At 43.7% G+C, this 20,910-nt stretch overlaps 1 protein-coding gene across 1 annotated transcript; it reads right to left on the bottom strand.

Moving 5' to 3' along the window:
- Nucleotides 1-3,735: 3,735 nt before the first annotated feature.
- Nucleotides 3,736-8,921, bottom strand: LOC125518041 (disease resistance protein RGA2-like). The gene is made up of 5 exons (XM_048683004.1): nt 8,654-8,921; nt 8,105-8,221; nt 5,509-7,500; nt 4,130-4,578; nt 3,736-3,999 (listed from the first exon to the last, which is right to left on the bottom strand). The coding sequence occupies exons 1-5, from the start codon at nt 8,919-8,921 to the stop codon at nt 3,736-3,738; spliced, it is 3,090 nt and encodes a 1,029-aa protein (XP_048538961.1).
- Between the last annotated feature and the right edge of the window lie 11,989 nt (nt 8,922-20,910).

Raw genomic sequence — 20,910 nt, 5'->3', positions numbered from 1 at the left:
CCATCTCCGAAGCACCGTTATGATCACCATCGTCACCGGCGGCGACACCTTGATCTCCATCGTAGCATCGTTGTCGTCTCGCCAATCTTATGCTTCCACGACTATCGCTACCGCTTAGTGATAAAGTAAAGCATTACATCGCGATTGCATTGCATACAATAAAGCGACAACCATATGGCTCCTGCCAGTTGCCGATAACTCGGTTACAAAACATGATCATCTCATACAATAAATTTTAGCATCATGTCTTGACCATATCACATCACAACATGCCCTGCAAAAACAAGTTAGACGTCCTCTACTTTGTTGTTGCAAGTTTTACGTGGCTGCTACGGGCTTAAGCAAGAACCAATCTCACCTACGCATCAAAACCACAACGATAGTTTGTCAAGTTGATGCCGTTTTAACCTTCGCAAGGACCGGGCGTAGCCACACTCGGTTCAACTAAAGTTGGAGAAACAGTCACCCGACCACCTGTGTGCAAAGCACGTCGGTAGAACCAGTCTCGCGTAAGCGTACGCGTAATGTCGGTCCGGGCCGCTTCATCTAACAATACCGCCGAACCAAAGTATGACATGCTGGTAAGCAGTATGACTTATATCGCCCACAACTCACTTGTGTTCTACTCGTGCATATAACATCAAACCAGAAACCAGGCTCGATGCCACTGTTGGGGAATAGTAATTTCAAAAATTCTCCTACGCACACGCAAGATCATGGTGATGCATAGCAACGAGAGGGGAGAGTGTGATCTACGTACCCTTGTAGATCAACAGCGGAAGCGTTGACGCAACGTAGAGAAGTAGTCGTACGTCTTCCAGATCCGACCGATCCAAGCAGCGTTACTCATAGATCGCACGCAGCGTAGATGATTTTTCATATAAAAAACTTTTTCATCCGAGTTCGTACGCAAAAGTTATGCCCATTTTACAAATTCTCGAGAGATTTTGCAAATAAAGTCGAAATTCATATTTGTAAATTTTCACAACAACTAGACCACATATCACATGGGAAACTTATTTTCTTTTATTTTTTGACATTTCCATCATTTTTTTTTTTTAAAACTGAAAAGGCGGTCCGGGGGAGGGGGGGTGCATTCGGTGGATGGTGGCCAAGTTACTAATGGCGCACCTGGGAGTGGTGCGCCATTACTAGTTCAACTAGTAATGGCGCACCACTCCCACGGTGCGCCATTAGTAGTTTTGAAAAACAATTAAAAAAAAATTTACTAATGGCGCACCGTGGAGTGGTGCGCCATTACTAGTTCAACTACTAATGGCGCACCACTCCCACGTGCGCCATTAGTATTTGATGAAATTATTAAAAATTTTTACTAATGGCGCACCGTGGATGTGGTGCGCCATTAGTATTTGCACACTAATGGCGCACCAACACATGGTGCGCCATTAGTATATAGTAATGGCGCACCACATGTCTGGTGCGCCATTAGTGTCAATTCCATCTATAGCCCTTTTCCTAGTAATGATATGTGCAATACGTCAATTAAAATGGAAAAGGTGTTCATCATCTTCTGTTGACAGACACCAATGTAGTATGGTAGAAACTAAGAAGTGTACCTACCTTACACAGCAGCAAGACAACAGGTAATCATCCCAGAAAGGGCTCATCAATCTTGACCTTTAGCTTGCTTGTTGCTAGCAAGATACTATCAGGTACTAAGTTCATGATAAATTTAAGTTCAATTAATCAAATTACTTAAGAACTCCCACTTAGATAGACATCTCTCAATCCTCTAAGTGATCACGTGATCCAAATCAACTAAACCATGTCCGATCATCACGTGAGATGGAGTAGTTTCATTGGTGAACATCACTATGTTGATCATATCTACTATATGATTCACGCTCGACCTTTCGGTCTCCGTGTTCCGAGGCCATATCTGTATATGCTTGGCTCGTCAAGTATAACCTGAGTATTCCGCGTGTGCAACTGTTTTGCACCCGTTGTATTTGAACGTAGAGCCTATCACACCCGATCATCACGTGGTGTCTCAGCACGAAGAACTTTCGCAACGGTGCATACTCAGGGAGAACATTCTTGATAATTAGTAAGAGATCGTCTTATAATGCTACCGTCAATCAAAGCAAGATAAGATGCATAAAAGATAAACATCACATGCAATCAATATAAGTGATATGATATGGCCATCATCATCTTGTGCCTGTGATCTCCATCTCCGAAGCACCGTTATGATCACCATCGTCAGCGGAGCGACACCTTGATCTCCATCGTAGCATCGTTGTCGTCTCGCCAATCTCATGCTTCCACGACTATCGCTACCGCTTAGTGATAAAGTAAAGCATTACATCGCGATTGCATTGCATACAATAAAGCGACAACCATATGGCTCCTGCCAGTTGCCGATAACTCGGTTACAAAACATGATCATCTCATACAATAAAGTTTAGCATCATGTCTTGACCATATCACATCACAACATGCCCTGCAAAAACAAGTTAGACGTCCTCTACTTTGTTGTTGCAAGTTTTACGTGGCTGCTACGGGCTTAAGCAAGAACCAATCTCACCTACGCATCAAAACCACAACGATAGTTTGTCAAGTTGATGCCGTTTTAACCTTCGCAAGGACCGGGCGTAGCCACACTCGGTTCAACTAAAGTTGGAGAAACAGTCACCCGCAAGCCACCTATGTGCAAAGCATGTCGGGAGAACCGGTCTCGCGTAAGCGTACGCGTAATGTCGGTCCGGGCCGCTTCATCCAACAATACCGCCGAACCAAAGTATGACATGCTGGTAGGAAGTATGACTTATATCGCCCACAACTCACTTGTGTTCTACTCGTGCATATAACATCAAACCAGAAATCCAGGCTCGGATGCCACTGTTAGAGAACGTAGTAATGTCAAAAATTCTCCTACGCACACGCAAGATCATGGTGATGCATAGCAACGAGAGGGGAGAGTGTGATCTACGTACCCTTGTAGATCAACAGCGGAAGAGTTGACGCAACGTAGACGAAGTAGTCGTACGTCTTCCAGATCCGACCGATCCAAGCAGCGTTACTCATAGATCGCACGCAGCGTAGATGATTTTTCATATAAAAAACTTTTTCATCCGAGTTCGTACGCAAAAGTTATGCCCATTTTACAAATTCTCGAGAGATTTTGCAAATAAAGTCGAAATTCATATTTGTAAATTTTCACAACAACTAGACCACATATCACATGGGAAACTTATTTTCTTTTATTTTTTTTGACATTTACATCATTTTTGTTTATTTTTTTAAAACTGAAAAGGTGGTCCACGGGGGGAGGGGGGTGCATTCGGTGGAAGTGGTGGCCAAGTTACTAATGGCGCACCGTGGGGGTGGTGCGCCATTACTAGTTCAACTACTAATGGCGCACCACTCCCACGGTGCGCCATTAATAGTTTTGAAAAACAATTTAAAAAAACTTTTTTTACTAATGGCGCACCGTGGGAGTGGTGCGCCATTACTAGTTCAACTACTAATGGCGCACCACTTCCACGGTGCGCCATTAGTAGTTTTGATGAAATTTTGTAAAAAAAAAATTTACTAATGGCGCACCGTGGATGTGGTGCGCCATTAGTATTTGCACACTAATGGCGCACCAACACGTCAATACGTCAATTAAAATGGAAAAGGTGTTCATCATCTTCTGTTGACAGACACCAATGTAGTATGGTAGAAACTAAGAAGTGTACCTACCTTACACAGCAGCAAGACAGCAGGTAATCATCCCAGAAAGGGCTCCTCAATCTTGACCTTTAGTTTGCTTGTTGCTAGCAATCTGCATTGTTTTGAGAGCTTGTTGCCGCAGTCTTCGACCTTGAGCTGTTCCAACGAGGGTGGGAGGCCCTCCTTGGGCAGCCGTGAGAGGCCCTTACAACACTCGATCTTCAGTTTCTTGAGGGAAGGAAGGTTGTACAGCCCCGCAGGAAGATCTTCCAGATCATCACAACATACTATATGAAGTTTCTCCAGCGAAGGTCGGAGGCCCTCCTTGGGTAGCTCTGAGATGCGTGGACACCATCCGATCTTTAACCTCTTGAGGGAAGGAAGGCTGTGCAGCCTCGCCGGAAGATGTACCAGGTCATCACAGTTGAGAAAATGGAGATCCTGCAGGGACCTGCAGAAGTGCCTTCTCTTGCTCATCTGTTAATCTTGCTTCTTTCAAATCATATAGCTTTAGTTGTTGGAGGCAGGTAAGGCCCTTGCAGAATGGCGTGGTAAGGCGAGACAACATATCGATAGTAAGACTTTCCAGTCTAGGGAAAATGGTCCCATCACAACTCTCTCCAAACCCTGTCAGGGATCCGACTACTTTGAAATGCCTGAGGTTCACGAGGGATCGCAAGCCCTCTAGTGGGACGAGCGAAGTACAGTGTACAATCTCAAGATCTTCCAGCAGTGTCAACGGTTTCAGCTCTAGAAGCTCCAAACTTGAGTTCGAATATAGTGCCAAAGCCCTGAGAGTCCTGAGCGATTCCATGCCGTGTAATGCAGTGAGTGATTTGCATTCTCTAATTGTCAAGTCTTCCAACGATGTACAGGAGTGCAGCATTACAGAATTCAAAGCTCAGCTATAAAATAACTGTATCTTTTTGAGGCACGTACGGTTATTCAGAAAGCATGGCTGAATGGTTTCCTGAGGATACTCATATATTGCAATTTGTTCAAGTGATTGCGGTAGGAGCAGTCTTCTGTGCACCAAAGACGAGAGCATCTTGGGGCATCCCCCGAGTATTTGTAGTTCCTCGAGGGAGGTAAATCTGGCGACGTCAAATATTAGATGAGGGCATCTTTCAATAGTTATAGTTTTGAGAGAAGTGGTGAGATTCGACGGGATGCACCACAAACCGTCTGGATCTGAGCTTGCTGACAAACCATTTTGATATCCTGATGATGAAGCCTCCGAGGCTGGGTTGAGATTCGACTGGCCGTTTTCTTCCTCTTCAATCCGTAACTGTGTCAACTTTGGACAGCCATTTAACATCAATTTCTTCACTGCCGGCGCATGTCGAAGCATCAGAGATAGCCACTTCCCCGTTATTCCACATGAAAAAATACTGAGACTTTCAAGACATGGGAGGGCTATATAATCTGCAGCTATCATATCTTCATGGGTGTGCGCTGACACAACATCCGAAGAGAAGAGTTTTGTGCAGCCCACTATTGTCAAACTCTCTAAAGATACGAGCTGATGAAAACTTATTAGTGGAATAGACGTCAGATTCCTGCAGAAACTTATTTCCAAACATTTGAGGTCCCTCAGATTATGGAATGCCAAGATTTTTTCATCCAATCTCATCTCACCAAAAGACTCACCCAAAAGACTATTTGGCCTAATTTCGAATGTTTCCATGTAAAACTTGTCTATTGTCAAAGATGTTGAAACTCTGCTGATTAAAAGTTCAGAAAATGTGGCTGAAGGCCGAAGAGGGATCACTACTTCCAAGTGAGGACAATCGTAAACAATGAACTTCCTAAGATTGGGCAACCATGAACCCTTCTTCATTTTGAAGCTATGATGTTTCTCAAGCAAATCAAACATCTTGAGTTTGTGGCAATTTCGGATATCCAATACCCTTAAACTAGAGTTCATATCTCCCAGAGAAGTGCACACACAACTCTCCAACTCTGACATTTCAACTAAAACTAGCTCCTCCAATGACGGAAACGATACTTCTCTTACTTTCCGCATGTTTCTCAAAAATAACCTTGTAAGAGACGGAAGCCTTTTCAGTGATGGAACTATCCAGCATTCTCCACAGTTCTCTAGATGAATTGTTTGTAAAGAGGTAAGCCAACCATCTAACACTCGATTGAAAAACTTGCTCGAAACTTGAGGCGAGGAACCCAACTCAACATGACTGTCCTGAAGTTTCAGATACTGGAGATGTCTATGATTTACCCTACTACACAAGAAGGAATGAAAATCAGCAGATGTTGCAGACAAATGCAGCACTCGCAAATGATGTTCCTTTTGGAATACTTCTTGGAAGGCTTTGAAGAAGAAAGAGTCATACTGCCCAATTAACACCAATGACCTCAATTTTTTCACTGATGTAAATGAACTTCTCAATTTTTCTTCAAACTTCTTGCTACAAGGTATGTTGCTCATCTGATCATCCATGGAATATATTGAATCAGTTAGTATTGACAAATGGTGTACAGTTGGCAATATTTCATTGCAATATATACCATCTATTGTTGCACACTCCGTTCTTGAAACAACCCTTGCAAACTCATGCATGAGACCACTAATGGAATAGGAAGTTTGTCTGACCGAAGAGATGACTTGCTCAAAGAAGCCCAGGTTCACCAAGTCAGTTAGATAGTACCATCCCGTATCCTTTAAACTCGCACTTGAATCGTCTAGCTTCACAAATCCGTGTGAAATCCACATATAGACTAACTCCTCCGCGGGAAACTGATAACCGTATGGGAATATAGAACAATATGAGAAGCACTGCTGTAAATGGAAGGGCAGCTCGTCATAGCAAAACTTCAAAGATGACATAATTCCACTACTGAGGTGCAGCGATTTCCAATCTTCATTCTTCAGACCGTTAGTCCAATGTTCAACGGTGAGATGCTCTATTAATAGTGCTCCTGCAGTTTGTGCCGCTAATGGGTTTCCTTTTAACTTGTGTGCTATTTTTTGTCCTATGCCACTTAGACTTTCTTGCTCTTCGTAGTTCTCATCACCAAATGCATGTGCTTTAAACAATAACCAGAAATCATCTTTTTCCAACGCACCTAACTTAATTGGTTCAGCCGTTCCTCTCCTTTTTGCAACAGATGGTTTTCTAGTTGTCATTAGTATCAAATTGTTGTTTGCATTGTCAGACTTAAAAGGAGCCAACAGCTGGTTCCATTGGCAGTCATTTTTGTCATCCCAAACATCATCTAAAATAAGTAGAATCCTCTTTGACTTGATATTACCCTTCAAGATCTCCTGAAGCTTGGCAAGGTTGCAAAGCCCTCCATGTGTTTCCTGTGACACAAAATCTAACATCTCCCTTGTGAGCCTCACTTCATCAAAGTTGTTAGACACCCAAATCCATATCTTGTGGTCAAATTGATTTTCCACTGCTGGATCATTGTATACAAGTTGAGCCAGAGCTGTCTTCCCAATTCCTCCGATGCCTACAATAGGCAGAACAGTGACACCACCAGCTGATTTGTGTTCGCTTATCAACTTGATGATAAAATTTTTCTCTGCAGATCTCCCGTACATTTTCCTTTGATGAAGACTCGATGTTCTTCGGCATGCAAAATAGGTTGTACTCCAACGGTGATTTGAAGCTGCAACAGAATCTAGCACAGGTATATTTATAACTCCTCTCACATCCCCTTGGATGCCTTGCAACTGATTAATTAATTCTCGTAACCTGCTCGAAAATCCGTCCTTGTTCCAGAGCTTTGTGTTATCTGTGGTGACTTGTGTTGACTCACGACCAATTCTCATTCTTTTTCTGCTGGATGAATTACAAACTGAAACAGGCATGGCTTCTCCAGTAACATTGCTTATGCTACAAGAAGAAAGAAAGGGTTCTTAAGTAGATAGTGTAAATAATGAATTAACAGAACAAGAAGGGGTATAGATGGATGCAGAAATGGATGAAAAGTAATTAGATTGTTTCCTAAAAGACAAAATTTAGAGATTGATATAATTTGGATGAAAAGTGATTAGATTGTTTCCTAAAAGATAAAATTTAGAGATTGATATAATTTGGATGAGAAGTTGGTAGTTTGGCCAAAACAAAAAATATTTGGATGATCCATTGAATGATAGAAAAGTACGCAAAATAGGGATTGTGATGCGGGAATTCCAGTTTGCATCTAAGAAAAGTACAACTCCAAAATAAAGTGTGGCAGGGCGAAGATGTAAAAAGGCATGGATTGTTCATGTATAGTAGTTCATAAGGAAATGCACGTTGTTCTTGGGTCCGTAAAACGTACCTTGGGGAAGAGTCTTGTGGTTGGTGACTTGGTAGGGATCGGGTTATTTCCATACAACTAGCACTTCTGACATGCCTTGACAAAACTCCTGTCCCGTATTTAGTCTTACATTGTACTATGGTGTGACAGTATTTACATTCTGCCTGCACAGGGTTATCATAACCATCTCTTGTCACGACGAAATGGTCCCATGCCTTGGACCGTAGCCTCTTGCCATGGCTGCTACTTGTTGGCTCGATCGAAGCGGGCTTGCCTAAAAAGTAAGACAAGTATTACTGTTAGCATGGTCCCGTATGACCATCGTCCAAACCTTCAACTTTTAGATGAACAGGGAGAACATCAACTAAAATTTTACATTTAGGGAACAAACCATGCCAAAAGTTGCAGGTTCAGTGCCAAGAACAAGACTCCCAGGCTTCACAAGCCCGGGAAGGGTTTATTTTTTCTCCTTTTTTCACATGGGAAAGAAACTAAACCGAAGATGAAAGATTTCAGCAGGAAGGTGTGCGCTAAATCGTACATACAAGCTGACTGAAATCATCAACGAAACTAGATTCCGTAGCGACATATGCATCTGCTATTTATATTATACACTCACCACCTGAAGAAGGAAGGTCGGATATATATAGATCACAACTGCAGTGTACAGTAGTATTTTGCAATGAAAAATCACAACTAGTAATACCTTGTTGGAGCCTGTAGTAGTCGAGGTCGTCGACCAGGTTTCGGGCGTCATAGAGCACCTCCTTGAGATGAACAAGAGATCCAGCCAGTGCCTCGTTCCCGAGCGCCCTGCCCTTCACAGCAGAGACCACCATGTGGACTCCCTTGATTTCAGACTTGAGCCCGTCGATCTCCTCTGCGAGCCCGGCTTCGCTAACCCAGGGATCATGCTTGTCGATCAGGGGGCTTGCGAGGATGGCCAGCGCTAGCCACCCGACCCCTTCCTCCATCCGGCGGGCGCTGGAGGCGGAGGTTCGTGAGGTGAGCGGCCGTGGAGTGGACGGAGGAAGCAAAGCAGAATGCGGCAGGGGTCGATTATTATTAGGGGAGACAGACTATATAACCGGCTAGACCGCGATGGGTTGCGTTGTCGTCAGTTGAGAGGCCCATACTGCGGGAAGGGTCCATTCGTCACCTCCTACTTTCTCGAAGCTGACATGGTTTTGTTTGTGCCTACGTGGATTGAGCAGTGCTACATCCACGTAATGATGTGGTTTACGTAAGGTTACAAACTGATCTGACATGAAACTATTTGATTGGATTAAAGAAAAGGATTAAGCTGGAGGCCTCACGGAGTCGCCACCGCACGTAGACGACGCTCCATGGAAACAGAGTTTCCGGCAAGCTCCGACGCCGCTCCTGCCCGAAAACAGAGCTTTGCGGCAAACCTGCTCACCGCCCGCTGCCCCACCCCGTGACACACGTGGTCGGTGGGAGACGTCGTCGCTCCACTTGCTGCGCCGCCGTCGGTCCTGCACGGAAATAGAGAGTTTGCACCGCGGCTGCTCGGCCCATGCGGCCTGGGCCTGCCTGGTGCTAGGGTTCAATTTTAACCTGGTACACGTTATTGGACTATATACTGGGTGTTATTGGGCGCACAACACTGTTTTGGGCAGCGCCTGAATTTTAAATCGAGCTGAATTTTTTGAGTTAAAAAACAAGTGTTTCAAAAATAAATTTGTGTAAAGGAAAACCAAAATTATGAATTTGTGTTAAAGAATTAAAAAAACAAAACCATGGTTGCGTAGATGGTTTTTAAAAATTGATGACATTTCGACACGTTCTTAGAATTTTTATGAACCTAGAAGTTCATATTGAGGTGTGGGGTATAATTTTTTTAATACATTTAAACATTTTTGCATGTGAAACATTTTTTAGATGCACGTTGAACATTTTTTAAAGATACACGATGTACTTTTTTTAAATACAAGTTGAACAGGTTGTTAAATACACGTTGAACATTTTTCAACACATGACGAACATAATTTTTGTTTGAAATATCATAAACAGAATTCGTAAAATGTATGAACATTTTTAAATGTTACAATTTTCTGAACGGTGCAAAACATTTTTTTAACTTGCACAAACAATTTTTTTTACACTACATGATCGTTTTTTAAAATGTACACACATTTTTACCCTTGAGGCAGGCGGTGGCTACGCCTTGCCGCCATCGAGACAAAGTCACGCCTCTCTTCCTGCCATGCGCCAAGGAAGCCATCCTGAGTGGCTTTTTTTATTCACTAGAAGTTAACACACGCTTTGCCGCGCCCTTCTTTGGTTTTGGAATTAATTTTTTCTTTTTCTCTCAAGGGGTTATTATGGGAATGAACATTCGTGCATAGCACAGAGGCAGTCGAGCAAATGTGGACCCCATTGGATGTTATTGGGTTGGCCATGTTGTCCAGTCCTTCCAGTTTGTGGAAGGTTTCAATCAATTTTAAAAAAAATCCTCCACTTTTTTCATGTTCAGTTTTATATTTGTTTTTTTGTTTTTCTAATTAGCAAATATATTCAGAATTAATATTATTTTTAAAAGTTCAGTAATAATAACTTAAATTATTGAACCTTTTTTCAAATTAATAAATGTTTTCTTCAAAATTGTGAACATTTTTTAACAATCTGTGATGGTTTTTCCATATCCATGAACATGTTTTAAATTTTAAAACATTTTTTAGTCCGCAAACATTGTTCAAAATTTGGGACATTTTCTGAAAAAGTATAAAACTTGTGAACATTTTATAGAATCCATGAATATTTTTCTGATATTCGTGAAAAAGTTTTAATAAATTCGTGAATATTTTTAAAATCTGTTAATATTTGTGGAAAGTTCACAAAAAATAAAATTTATGAGTGTTTTTAATTTTTTTGAAAATTATTTTAGTAGAATGCCGTTTCCGATACTTTCATATTCCTTGGCTTAGTAATTGTAAGGATTGGGTTTTATGAAGAGATTTTTTTTTCAATACCACTTATGAATAGATTTTGCCAACAAAAACCTATGAAGAGATTCTGTTAAGGATACGGCATGGCATGGGTCATGATGGGTGTGCTTCTCCAACTCCTCCGCCCTGTTCCTTGACCTTCTGTTTCTCTTTGGACACTGCATTTGCAGATGCTAACTTTCTTCATTCTGTTCAGCCCAAAATTTAGTGAATTGTCGGGTGAAGTAATTAATTAGTCATCCTTTCTGGTTGCTCTTTAGTCTAGTTTCTGCAATACTCACATTATGATTAAGATCTTCTATGGACTTGGCCCAAACCTGATACAATGTCAGTCAGCGAGTAGCGTCTCTTGCCCAGCTGTTGTATTTCAGCCAGTCATATAATGGGAGGGTATTTCCATGGTCACTAAATCTTGTGCTCTCCTCCGTAACTGCAATCAACACGGATCCATGCTTGAGCTTGACAGTAATTAACTGAATCCTTGCAGGCTTAGTATAGCTGCTATACTCTTCTTTCTGTAAACTGAATGGCAACATATCTCAGGCTTAGGCATGGCCTCTGGACCGCTGGTCGGTCACTCACAAAGATGTGAGAAGCGTGAAAGAAAGCACTCGCGTTTCCTTACCACAAGAAAGGAAAAATGACTTTGGTTGCAACTTCTCTGAAGAATTGACATTCTGTTATACGAGTAGAGTAATTAGGCATCCATTGTGTGTCCTTACAAATTCACAAAATATTACCTACATTCTGCAACAAGTTAGCCCGCTGCATGACATAAAATGGCATGGTTGATATCTTGCTTGTTTGCAAGCCAGTAAAAGTTAGCGATGAAATTAGGTCAGAAATTAAGATACAAAATGGCTGGAATGCTCGGCGATCAACCCACCGTTGATCCCCTTTCTGCCGCAGCGCAGCGCCGAGCAGCTAACCAAGATGTCCACCCCGTGGCGCAGCTGCTCCCTCTCTGGCGTCGGTATGTGCTAAATTTGCAGTTATTCGTTATAATGAACAGAGAAGTTCAGAACTGGTTTTCAAGTAAAACTTCAGAGATGGCGTTGCAAATCCAACCTAAAAGGACACAATTTTATTCTTCAGAGATGAAGCTGCAGCAGCCCACTGAGTTTCCTTGAAAATCTGCTCACTTGTCTGAAAACAAGTGTTCCAATTAACTAGTACTACTTTTTTTTTATCGTGACAACTTTCTACTACTTCAAGATACAAGAAAACTCAATCATCCACGACACGTGATACCACACATGACTGACTAGGGGGAGCTCCCAATCCCGGCCTCGCCGCACAAGCCGAGTAGAGCGGCATGGTGCCGGTGGGAGGGCTCCGTTTTTAGATTATTATTTTTTTGAGTTTTGTTAGAATTTGTGTCCTACTTAGCAATGCGAGGCGGCGACTCACTAAAGATGGAATAAAGGTCTCCCTGCCTAGCCCCCGTTTCGGTGATGTGTCTAGCATCGTCGGTGGGCGTGTGGAGGTGTGTCTCCGGTGATCTGTCTTCGGTGGATTTGCTCCGATCTGTTCGTCGTTCGTCTGTGTTCCTATGTCTTCAGGTTGGATCCTTCTGATCTACACTCTTTATCGGCGGCGGTTGCTGTTCTGATGCGTTGGTTCTATGGGGCCTTAGCACAACGACTTCCTGACTGTCTACTACGACAAGGTTTGCCCGGCTCCGGTGATGGAGAGGCGATGACAGCGTCGCCCCTTCGGCTCGCTTCAGTGCTTGTAGTTGTCGCTAGGTGGTTTACGGATCTAGATTTAACTTTTATTATTTCTAGTGTTCATTGTACTATCATGATTGAGGATGAATAGATTGGAACTTTTTCTCGCAAAAAAGAAGAGCGACATGTTGCCTTGCAGTCGTGACAACAAATTATTCTATTTATTTCTTTGTCAGATCCTAAGAATAATATATATTACACCGAGTCTACACCATTTGTCACCACCAGAACGAGCCGTTAACATGTTGTTGCCGCTCCCCTGTCAGAGCCGGCTTGACTTTGTTGTTACCTGTCGACAACTTTTCATGCACGTGCCTTTAAGGACCGACACCCTAGGGTCGCAATAGTCATCATTAAATTCTTGAGCCAATTTGAAATGGCTGGCTCCAGATGATTCTATTTTGGTACACAATGCAAACCAAATATGTGAGTAAACCAATGCTTGAACCCTAAAAGTTAGTAGTCCTCCGGTCCATCTTAATAGTCACTGATTTAGTACAATTCAACGACAATTAAGGTGGATTTGAGGGAGTAAAATAATACTCCCTCCGTTTTTAAATATTTGTTTTTCTAGAGATTTCAACAAGTGACTATATACGGAGCAAAATGAGTGAATCTACACTCTACAATATGTTTATATACATCTGTATGTGGTAGCCATTTGAAATCTCCAAAAAGACAAATATTTAGGAATGGAGTATTTATGAGCAATTCTAACTATTGGAGGACACTTGTACACATCTCCTGCACTATTATTTGTATTTATCTACATATATATTCATATACTATATTGAACCTTTATTGGGACTTCTTTTGTGGATATGTATGCTCTAGAGTGTTCTATCAGGATATTCAAAAATAATAATCTGGACATGAAAACATATAAACACACAACAAATGATCTAATTCACCACAATAATCTATGAAGTAATGTGCATTTTGTCTTAATTAATTTTCTACCTAAGAGAGATTCATGAACAAAAACTTTTATTGGCAATGTCTCAAATGAAATCTTACAAAGAAAGTAACATAACATTTGTGGCAAAACATGATCTTACTTTAAGATGAATAACTAATATCCATTGACATATTTATGTGCTTTATATTTTTCTAAGAATTATAGAAAGATTATACTAGTTAAAACATTATTATGATTAACAGAGTCATAATAAGTAAAAAAGTTGAATATAAATAAGTAAGCAGTACTATCTTCATCCATAAATGTAGGGTGTATAGTTTTTTGTAAAAAAAAATCAGATTATAAGGTGTATTCATCTTAACACTTTTATCCTTATAGAAGGTACAATCAAAACATATCTTATGTCACAGCCCCATCTTGTGTGTGTTGTGCATACGTTGTAGCTTAATTAGGAAAAGAAAAAATTACACGTATAAGTGCATATCCGGCCGACCCTTAGCTTTAGGGGAAAGAAATCTTGTTCGGTCCTTTTATTCATTCGCTCGTGTGAACCGATCTGACCGCCTCTCTTTGTTTATTCACATGGAGAATCAGCACGACACGACCATTTTCCCGCGCCATTGCTCGGTTGACCACTGAACGTACACACTGAGCAAGTCTTAATCGGCCAGCGCCTCCTCGTCAAGTCCCAGTCGACCAATGTTTCCTCGTTCAAGTCCCACACCCGGACCCCTTACTCCACCTGCTAGGCAAGTCTTCCTCCCTGACGCCGATCGGTACTCTCTGTCAGGTCTTCATCTATGACAACACCATAACACAATAAGCTAGGGATTGCAGAACGGATGCCAGAATGAATGAACCAAATTGGACATATATTGATCGGGTACGACCCACTCGTAGTAGTAGTTCAACTTGGCCGCATCCTTCTCGACTCATTGCCAAGGTCATTCCAGTTGATCCACTCGGAGAGGCGACTATCCATTGGAGATGGCAACCAGGAGAGAGAGATGACGAGTGGGGGATAGGGATGGCCATTGACAGAGAGAGATAATAATGAGATGGCGAGGTGGGGAAGGGATGATATATAGCCCCGTCTTCTCCAATTTGAAAATTAAATTTTCACTCAATGGCGCCATTGCCATTCCCTCATGTGCTGAAAAATTTTCGTGAGCAGAATCTTCAAAAAATTTGAATTTGGCCGAGGCTTTCACATTTATGCCGCGTGGGAGAGAGTTAAAAGCTACACGCTCCATGCCACTCGTGGGAAAATGTGTGGGGACGAGGGATAGGTTGCGATCAGAGGAGAGTAAATCAGAGAGGATATTGTGGGATTTGTTAGGCTAAATAAGGAAGTAAACTGCCCGGGATAAAGATGATCCTGATTTCACTATTTTTTTTCTTAGTCTCACGTGTTTGCACCAGGGTGCAAAACCAACAAAATTTTCCCTCCCAACCCATGTGTTAATATTAGTGCAAAAATCTATACGCCTAATATCAAAGGAACAGAGGGAGTATTATTTTGAACTTCCAAAAATGGACACTAAAAGTATGATCGTATATCTATGCTAAGTAGAATGCTTAGACACATGTGAAAGGTCATACATAAGGAAAATGTTTACAAGACGATTGTTGATTTTTTTGAGATCATGTGTAGGTGTATGATACATCTCCGTTGTATCTATAAATTTTTTATTGTTCCATGTTAATATTATACAACTTTCACATACTTTTGACAACATTTTATATCATTTTTTAGGACTAACATATTGATCCAGTGCCCACTGCCAGTTTCTGTTTTTGCATTTTTTTTGTTTCGGAGAATAACCATATCAAACGAAGTCCAAATGCTAAATTTTTACGGAGAATTATTTTGGAATGTATGTGATTTTTGGGAGGTGGAATCAACGCAAAAGGAGGCCCATAGCCCCCACAAGACACCAGGGCACAACCTAGCCATGCGCGTGGTGGTGGGTGGTGGCCACCTCGTAAGGTGGTTGCTGCTCTACTTTGGGCGCAAGGAAGCTTATATCCAAAAAAAGATCGTGTTAAAATCTCAGCGCAAATCGGAGTTACGGATCTCTGGGAATATAAGAAATGATTTTCGGTCAGAAATCAGGAACGCGAAACAGAAGAGAACAGAGGGAGAGATCCAATCTCGGAGGGGCTCCCACCCCTCCGCCTCCATGGCAACCATGGACCAGAGGGGGAACTCTCCTGCCATCTAGGGGGAGGCCAAGGAAGAAGAAGAAGGAGGGGGGCTCTCTCCCCCTCTCTCTCAGTGGTGCCGGAACGCCGCCGGGGCAATCATCGTGTGACAACGATCTACTCCAACAACTCCGTCATCTTCACCAACATATTCATTACCTTCCCCCATCTATCTACAACGATCCACTCTACCGCAACCTGCTGTACCCTCTACTTGAACATGATGCTTTATGCTCCATATTATTATCCAATGATATGTTGACATCCTATGATGCTTGAGTAGATTTTTGTTTTCCTATTGGTAATTGGTGAATTGTTGTGATTGGTTTAATTTGCTTGTGGCTATGTTGTTGTACTTTGGTGCCCATCATATGAGCGCGCGTGTGGATCAATTGTATGTTGATAGTGAAGGAAATGTGCCCTAGAGGCAATAATAAAGTTGTTATTTATATTTTCTTATATCATGATAAATGTTTATTATTCATGCTAGAATTGTATTAACCGGAAACTTAGTACATGTGTGAATACATAGACAAACTGAGTGTCACTAGTATGCCTCTACTTGACTAGCTCGTTAATCAAAGATGGTTAAGTTTCCTAGCCATGGACAAAGAGTTGTCATTTGATAAACGGTATCACATCATTAGAGAATGATGTGATTGACTTGACCCATCCGTTAGCTTAGCACTATGATCGTTTAGTTTATTGTTATTGCTTTCTCCATAACTTATACATGTTCCTATGACTATGAGATTATGCAACTCCCGAATACCGGAGGAACACTTAGTGTGCTATCAAACGTCACAACGTAACTGGGTGACTATAAAGATGCTCTACAGGAGTCTCCGATGGTGTTTGTTGAGTTGGCACAGATCGAGACTAGGATTTGTCACTCCGTGTATCGAAGAAGTATCTCTGGGCCCTCTCGGTAATACACATCACTATAAGCCTTGCAAGCAATGTGACTAATGAGTTAGTTACAGGATGTTGCATTACGGAACAAGTAAAGAGACTTGCCGGTAACGAGATTGAACTAGGTATTGAGATACCGACGATCGAATCTCGGGCAAGCAACATACCGATGACAAAGGGAACAACATATGTTGTTGTGCGGTTTGACCGATAAAGATCTTCGTAGAATATGTAGGAACCAATATGAGCATCCAGGTTCCGCTATTGGTTATTGACCGGAAATGAGTCTCGGTCATGTCTACATAGTTCTCGAACCCGTAGGGTCCGCACGCTTAACGTTCGGTAACGATCGTATTATGAGTTTATGTGTTTTAATGTACCGAAGATTGTTCGGAGTCCGGGATATGATCACCGAAAGGGTCGATACATAAAGATCGATATATCGGATGACTATGTTTGGATATTGGAATGGTTCCGGGTGAGTTCGGCATTTACCGGAGTACCGGGGGGTTACCGGAACCCCTTGGGGAGTATATGGGCCCTAATGGGCTTTAGTGGGGAGAGAGAGAGAGAGGGGCGGCCACGGTAGGCCGCTCCCCCCTCCCCCTTGGGTCCAAATTGGACTAGGGAAGGGGGGCGGCGCCACCCTTTCCTTCTCCCTCTCTCGTCCTTCCTTCTCTCCTACTCAGCCTAGGGAAAGGGGGGAATCCTACTCCCGGTGGGAGTAACCAGGGCGCGCCATAGAGGGTCGGCCCTCCGCCTCCTCCACTCCTTTATATACGGGGGAGGAGAGAAGCCCCACCCCTCGTGGTATGCCTCCAATTAGGTTGTTCTGAGCGATGTTAAGAACGACTAAGCTGGTCAAGTGTGCTGTCCGATCCGGCATGATTCCGGTAATATTGTTGGAGCCCAAATACAACTCCTGCAGTTTGTTCAAGGGACACTGGGGCATCCTCCCGACGATATCCTTTATATTTCCAACAATTTGACAAAAGGAAAGGTCCAGAATTCTCAAATTGCATAGTTTTCTAAAGCTTGTAGTCATCGTCCCCATGTTATGATTAGATGACAAATCAAGGACTTGGATGGACGTCATATGTGCCAGTGCATCAGGAGGTTGACCGTACAGTTGAGTTTCAGAAAGGTAGAGATGTTGGAGGCTTGTCAAATTCCAAAACCATCCCCTTGCCATTAGGTGGGCAAAGGTGTTGCCGGAGAGATCAAGCCTCTCGAGTTTGGTAAGGTTAATATGTGGGAGTGAATGATTTGCGGTCGGAAGATAGCAAAACCCAAGATCAAGGGCCTTCCAAGAAGGAATCATGTTGATAACATAAGGCCAATCAACTATTGTGCTGAGGTTTACCGAATTCATTCTAAGATACTTCAAATTAGGTATGTGCGCTATCCATGAAATGTCTTTTGAGTACATACTCTGAAATTGGCATGAGAGGTCAAGATGCTGCAAGTTTGAGAGGTTGCCGAGATGAGGGGGCACTTTGCCAAAAAAATGGTACCGGAGAGGTTGAGATATCTCAATCTCGTCAAAGAGGCCAAGAACTCCGGAATGTGGTTGTTAGAGTACGTAATGGGCCTAATGGCTTGGGCTGGCGGTATAGCCCGTTAGTCTTAGGGTTAATTAGAGATAAGGGTCACTTGCTTAGGGGTCAAGTAAGCTTTGCTGGGAGTCAATCTCTATATAAAGAGAGGAGATGTATCAATCTAATCAAGCAAGAATTAAGAAGGAAATCCCTTCCCTCTTGCCCGGCCGTGGGCAAAAAGGCCCCCGGCCGGCCCTCTCGCGCCCTCCTTCTAGCAGCGCCATAACAATTTGGTATCAGCTAGCTTCGGTTCGATCATGTCTTCACCGCCGCCCAACCCGTCTCTTCCGCTCCCGGTCACCTCGTTGCCTCCGGCGACCACCACGACCGTCGCCCCGCTCCTGCCCGCGCCGGGATCCTCCGTCGCGCCCGCCCCCACCGTCCTCACCCCGGAGGAGGTGTCTGGGGCGCTGCGAGACCTAACCCAGGCGGTCCAGGAGATTCACCTGTTCTTGGTCGGGTCCTACAGGCCGCACCCGGTTGCGCCGCCCATCGCCGCCACTGCGTCATGGCTGTTGTGGCAGGCGCTACACCAGGCGGCCTCCGCCGCGCTTGTCGGGCCGCTGCAGCTGCCATCCACCGCCCCACCCTGGCTGCTGTGGCAGCCGTCGCTCCTAGCGGCCTTCGCTGCGCCCGGCGCTCCGCCGCAGCAGCCACTGCCGCTGCCCTAGGGCATCCCCGCAGTGCTCGCCAGGAGGCTACATCAGTCGCTGCAGCTGCCATCCACTGATGTCTACTACGCAACCTTCTTCTTGTAGAAGTTGTTGGGCCTCCAAGTGCAGAGGTTTGTAGGACAGTAGCAAATTTCCCTCAAGTGGATGACCTAAGGTTTATCAATCCGTGGGAGGTGTAGGATGAAGATGGTCTCTCTCAAGCAACCCTGCAACCAAATAACAAAGAGTCTCTTGTGTCCCCAACACACCCAATACAATGGTAAATTGTATAGGTGCACTAGTTCGGCGAAGAGATGGTGATACAAGTGCAATATGGATGGTAGATATAGGTTTTTGTAAACTGAAAATATAAAAACAGCAAGGTAGCAAGCGGTAAAAGTGAGCGTAAACGGTATTGCAATGATAGGAAACAAGGCCTAGGGTTCATACTTTCACTAGTGCAAGTTCTCTCAACAATAATAACATAATTGGATCATATAACTATCCCTCAACATGCAACAAAGAGTCACTCCAAAGTCACTAATAGCGGAGAACGAACGAAGAGATTATGGTAGGGTACGAAACCACCTCAAAGTTATTCTTTCCAATCAATCCGTTGGGCTATTCCTATAAGTGTCACAAACAGCCCTAGAGTTCGTACTAGAATAACACCTTAAGACGCAAATCAACCAAAACCCTAATGTCACCTAGATACTCCAATGTCACCTCAAGTATCCGTGCGTATGATTATACGATATGCATCGCACAATCTCAGATTCATCTATTCAATCCAACACAAAGAACCTCAAAGAGTGCCCCAAAGTTTCTACCGGAGAATCACGACGAAAATATGTGCCAACCCCTATGCATAGGTTCATGGGCGGAACCCGCAAGTTCATCACCAAAACATACATCAAGTGAATCATGTGATATCCCATTGTCACCACAGATACGCACGGCAAGACATACATGAAGTGTTCTCAAATCTTTAAAGACTCAATCCGATAAGATAACGTCAAAGGGAAAAATCAATCCATTACAAGAGAGTAGAGGGGGAGAAGAAACATAAGATCCAACTATAATAGCAAAGCTCGCGATACATCAAGATCGTGCCAAATCAAGAACACGAGAGAGAGAGAGAGAGATCAAACACATAGCTACTGGTACATACCCTCAGCCCCGAGGGTGAACTACTCCCTCCTCATCATGGAGAGCGCCGGGATGATGAAGATGGCCACTGGTGAGGGTTCCCCCCTCCGGCAAGGTGCCGAAACAGGGTCCCGAGAGGTTTTTTGTGGCTACAGAGGCTTGCGGCGGCGGAACTCCCGATCTATTCTCCGTTCTGGAAGTTTTAGGGTACGTAGGTATATATGGGTGCAGGAAGTACGTCGGTGGAGCTTCGGGGGCCCCACGAGGCAGGGGGCGCGCCCTAGGGGGGTGGGCGCGCCCCCACCCTCGTGAGCACCTCCCTTTGCTCCTGACGTGGGGTCCAAGTCCATCCGGTAGCTTTCCTTCCAAAAATAACTTCTCCAATTGATTTAGTTCCGTTTCGACTCCATTTGATATTCCTTTTCTTCGAAACACTGAAATAGGCAAAAAAACAGCAATTCTGGGCTGGGCCTCCGGTTAATAGGTTAGTCCCAAAAATAATATAAAAGTGGAAAATAAAGCCCAATATTGCCTAAAACAGTAGACAATATAGCATGGAGCAATCAAAAATTATAGATACGTTGGAGACGTATCATCCACCGCCACCACCGCCCCGCCCTGGCTACAATGGCAGCCGCCACTCCTGGCGGCCTCCGCCGCGCCCGGCGCTCCACTGCAGCAGCCACCGCCGGTCCGCTCCGGCCCCGCATCGACCGCGCCGACGGGAGTCCCGATCCACCAGATCAAGTTCCCGCCGTCGCCATTACCGCTTCCCCAGGGCGTCCCCATCCAGCAGATCAAGTTCCCGCCGTCGCCGTCATCGCTTCC

This window comes from Triticum urartu, chromosome 7 (assembly GCF_003073215.2).
Source record: "Triticum urartu cultivar G1812 chromosome 7, Tu2.1, whole genome shotgun sequence".
Classification (NCBI taxonomy): domain Eukaryota; kingdom Viridiplantae; phylum Streptophyta; class Magnoliopsida; order Poales; family Poaceae; genus Triticum; species Triticum urartu.
The sequence above is the reverse complement of the archived record's forward strand: the minus strand, read 5'-3'. Positions and strand labels throughout refer to the sequence as shown.

Coding starts and splice junctions, on each gene's coding strand:
- LOC125518041 (XM_048683004.1), bottom strand. CDS start 8,921: ATGGAGGAAGGGGTCGGGTGGCTAGCGCTGGCCATCCTCGCAAGCCCC. Junction 7,501..8,104: donor TAACCCTGTGCAGGCAGAAT/GTAAATACTGTC, acceptor TGCCTGTTTCAG/TTTGTAATTCATCCAGCAGA. Junction 4,579..5,508: donor TAGCTTCAAAATGAAGAAGG/GTTCATGGTTGC, acceptor TTTATAGCTGAG/CTTTGAATTCTGTAATGCTG.